Source organism: Phalaenopsis equestris, unplaced genomic scaffold (assembly GCF_001263595.1).
Source record: "Phalaenopsis equestris unplaced genomic scaffold, ASM126359v1 Scaffold231115, whole genome shotgun sequence".
NCBI lineage: Eukaryota > Viridiplantae > Streptophyta > Magnoliopsida > Asparagales > Orchidaceae > Phalaenopsis > Phalaenopsis equestris.
In genome coordinates this window covers 1-4,507 of record NW_018249085.1, presented here as the reverse complement: position 1 = coordinate 4,507, position 4,507 = coordinate 1, and the positions used below count along the sequence as shown (strand labels likewise).

At 33.4% G+C, this 4,507-nt stretch overlaps 1 protein-coding gene across 1 annotated transcript; it reads left to right on the top strand.

Moving 5' to 3' along the window:
• Positions 1-178: 178 nt before the first annotated feature.
• Positions 179-4,504, top strand: LOC110038112 (probable sulfate transporter 3.4; the record flags this gene model as incomplete). Its single annotated transcript, XM_020742883.1, has 9 exons — positions 179-623; positions 970-1,018; positions 1,145-1,352; positions 1,648-1,819; positions 1,928-1,993; positions 3,609-3,722; positions 3,880-3,996; positions 4,076-4,202; positions 4,293-4,504. Coding segments are annotated over exons 1-9 (1,404 nt in total), but the record flags the coding sequence as incomplete, so codon positions are not given.
• Positions 4,505-4,507: the final 3 nt, after the last annotated feature.

Sequence of the window (4,507 nt, the reverse complement as noted above, 5' to 3'; positions counted from 1 at the left end):
AAAAAAAAATAAAAAAATAAAAACTTGCTGATGAGATTGAACAAAAAATGAAAATTTGGATTTAAAACGTTGGGCCATAACACAGTAATGACAGGCAAACTCACCGTCCCAATTTGAACAACTTTTGTCCTACCCGCAGCACTAAACACAACCCGCTTTGCTTAAGAATCCATAATTCCCTCTCTATAAATATCAAGTTTCTTCTCTCAATTCCTGCAACTCTCTTCAACATTCCATTTCATTACTTCCATCTTCTTCTCTTCCACTGCTCAATATTGAGAGCCATGGTTGGGAACTTCAATAGAACAGACAGCTTCAGAGATATCCCAGATCTTGAAACATCTCTTTCAAGCTCAGGGCAAGGTATAGAAGCTCTGCACATTCACAAGGTTTCTTTCCCACAGAGAAATAAGGCTCTACAGGGCTTGAAGAAAGAACTAGGAGAGGTCTTCTTCCCGGATGACCCTCTACATCAGTTCAAAAACCAGCCACCTAAGAAAAAAATACTTCTTGCGCTTCAATACATCTTTCCAATTCTTCAATGGGGTTCTGAGTACAATCTCCATCTGTTTAAGTCTGATGCAATCTCAGGACTGACTATTGCTAGCTTGGCAATCCCACAGGTATGCTCAATACCTACTTTGTTTTATTTGTTTTCTTTTCAGCATTTTGATGAAAAGCATAGTTTTTAACCCTGAAACATGGTTTTCGATTTTAGGTTAATTACTTATGTTAGTATTTTTGGTTTTTGGCTTGTTTCAACTGCTTCGGCAAGAATTTAAGAGGAAACTGATTGGTTTTGGAATTAGAGATTCACTGATAATTTTTAGGAGGAGCCAAACTGTTACTAGAACTTTATTATAGACATCCACGCTAATTTTTATTTAAGCCCGGATTAAGTAATTCAACTTGTTATTTCTATTTTAATTTTTTTATATGTTAAAAATAACTTCATGATAAAATATGCAGGGTATAAGTTATGCCCAGCTTGCAAATCTGCCACCAATCATTGGTTTATGTGAGTGCTGTTTCTGCACTCTATTTGATATTTCAACTTGTTGGCTATCATAAGAATTTTTCAAATATGATTATGAAACCAAGACTATGCTAAAAATTTTTATTTTTTCTTCTTGTCTCTTCCTAGATTCAAGTTTTGTGCCGCCATTGATTTATTCAGTTTTTGGGAGCTCGAGAGATCTTGCAGTCGGCCCAGTTTCGATTGCATCTCTGGTAATGGGATCCATGCTTAGAGAGGCTGTGTCTCCTGAAAACGAACCAACCCTTTATCTCCAGCTAGCTTTTACTGCCACATTCTTTGCTGGTCTATTCCAAGCTTCATTAGGCTTCCTCAGGTGAAAGTTTCTCCTTAAATTTCCATACCCACTCTATTTGTGCATAAAACTTCTGTTCATGTGAGATGTATATAATCTTTTCCCAACATTTGTAGAGAAGTATTTCTTGACCACCAAAATGATTAGATTTGAAAGATTATGGTGAAGTCTTACCATGATATTAATGAAAATAAGTAATACTAGCTAGACTAACAAATAATGACTATTATCTTTCACAACTGAGATCTAACATAACAATAATTCATAGTAGATTTGATTAAAAGAAGATCTTAATGATTAGCAATATGGGTTATAGGTTGGGTTTCATTGTGGATTTCTTGTCGAAACCGACACTAATTGGTTTCATGGGAGGAGCGGCAATCATTGTAGCATTGCAACAGCTTAAGGGATTGTTTGGAATTGTTCACTTCACAACTCAGATGCAATTTGTACCAGTCATGCTTTCAGTTTTCGAACATAGAACAGAGGTATATCTATTCCTACAAATCAAATTAGTTAGAAGTTTGAATGCACTATTAGTATTTAATTTAGATTATATTTTTTCTAATATAAATCTTATGAAATGTACTTTGCAGTGGGCATGGCAGACTGTTGTCATGGGCTGCGCTTTCCTAGGTTTGCTTTTGATAACAAGGCATATTGTAAGCTTCCTACTTCTAAATTTCTTTACTGAGTTAGAATATGTCCATTAAAATAAATATACTAATAGTAACTGTCGAAATAATATTATGATAACAAGGTTTTCTTGTTATAAAATGTATTTTATTTTATTTTTTATCTCATATTGAGATAAAATTGATGTGATTTTCATGGAGTTATCTTCAATCATTGTAGACACAAGGGCATTATTCAATTGAGGTTGTATTGAAATAAATGAGAGGCCAATAATTATATTATCAATATGACTCTGCCGTATCAAGTTAATAATAATATGTAATACTCCTTTGTATTTATATAACCCAGTCAATCAAAGTATCATTATAATTATTTTCATGTATGGTTAAAACAACGGGGCATTTACTTACGTAGCACCTGAACATTGCTATTTCCAAATCTAGCACCGTCTTTCATCCATTTTTCAACACTCTCAAATATCAAAATTTATTCAAAATTTTCAAAATTTATGATAAAACCCCAACCCATATTTTTCATTTTTATCAAATTCTCAATGGTTTGATCGTCCGCGCGAGAGAATATATCGGTTTGATAGTTAAAAAATATCACTTGGGCGTTAGATTTTGTAAATTACAGTATTTCAGGTGATATCTAAGTTTAAAAAATCAGACCGGACCGGTCGATTCGACTTTGAACCGGTGGCTAGTTCAGTTCGAACCACACAAGAAATCATTTCTAAATATGAACCGCCCAGAGCCAGTTGTACTGGTTGTTCAACCGGCTAACTGGAGAACTGGTTTAATCTTCAAAAAAATATCTATATTATTTTATATTTTTTTCTTATAGTTTACACATGCCACCCAGTTTCCGAATTCAAAAAGCAACTTCAATTCTAAAGGGTCAATTTTGACATTTTCCGGATCATGATTAAATCTGCAGGCATATCCAACATTATATATATAGATATATCTGAGGGCTACAAGGAGAGAGAATATAAAATTTTATAGGGTTATTATTATTATTTTTTTTTTTTGTGAATAGAATCAATTAGCTTATGAAAGAGAGCATTTTTTTTTATGAAATGAATTTTATTTATTTAATAATTTTTCTATTATTTTATTATTTTAGATTATATTTAATTAATTATTATATTTATTAATTATCACGTTATCTAGTTTAAATCCGGTCAAATTAGTGAACTTTGAACATTTCATTTTTCTGAATTGATGTTCGATCCGATTTCCAAAACCTTGAGTGCTATTTATGTAATTATCCCCTATTATGCTATAACTTAAGTGGGCTTAAAGATGATATCTTACTTAAACTTTTAAACCTATAAATCCATTTAGGTGATCATGGAATTACAATCCCCAAATCTGAAATGCCCAACATTTTACTTATAATCTTGGAAGTTTGCATGTAAAATATGGACCATTTGATCAATCAGCTTATAGCAAACCAAAATAGCAATAAAAAATTGTTTCAAGTTAAAAATAACAAAACAGAAAATCGATCTTGTAAAAGGGAAAAAAAAAGGTTTAGATCTTAAATAATTAACTTATTTAATAAATTAGGACTAATTAATATTACTTCTGTTATATTCTGCAAAATGCCTCCTCATCTAAATGAAACATGATGCAGGGCTTGAGGAGGCCTAAGCTTTTCTGGGTATCAGCAGCAACGCCTTTGGCCTCTGTGATTCTATCAACCATCATTGTCTTTGCTCTCAAAGGTCACAGACATGGTATCAAATCCGTGAGTAAAGCCAATAGCTCAAGGCTTTATATATATAGATATATATAGATATATATAGATATATATAGATAGATGTATAGATTATTTATCTATGTAGAAGGTGGGAGGGAGAGAAAGTGAAGCCAATTTATACAACTGGTTGCATTTTTGTGAACAGATTGGGCACTTGCAGAAAGGTGTGAACCCGCCCTCTGCCAATATGCTAAACTTCCATGGCTCCAACTTAGCCCTTGCAATTAAAACAGGAATTATGACAGGAATCCTATCTCTTACAGTGAGTTCACACCAAACACGCCAACTTTTTCTTCATATATTTGCCAATCACCAACCAAAATGACATCTTTGTTTTACAGGAAGGGATAGCAGTTGGTAGAACATTTGCATCTCTGAAAAACTACCAAGTGGACGGAAATAAGGAGATGATGGCGATCGGATTAATGAACATGACAGGCTCCTGCACTTCATGCTATGTAACCACAGGTCCAAGCCATTAAAAACCATATATTTAGCATCAAAACACTTTTTTTTTTTTTGCATGATTTCCCTAAATACATTAGAGAAAAATTTCAGGATCATTTTCTCGATCGGCAGTGAATTACAATGCAGGATCTAAGACAGCAGTCTCTAACTTAGTGATGGCATCTGTTGTGCTCATAACTATGGTGTTTCTGATGCCACTTTTCTACTACACTCCCAATGTTATATTATCAGTGATCATCATAACTGCAGTCATTGGCCTGATTGATTTAGCTTCTGTCATCCGCTTATGGAAGGTAGATAAGCTT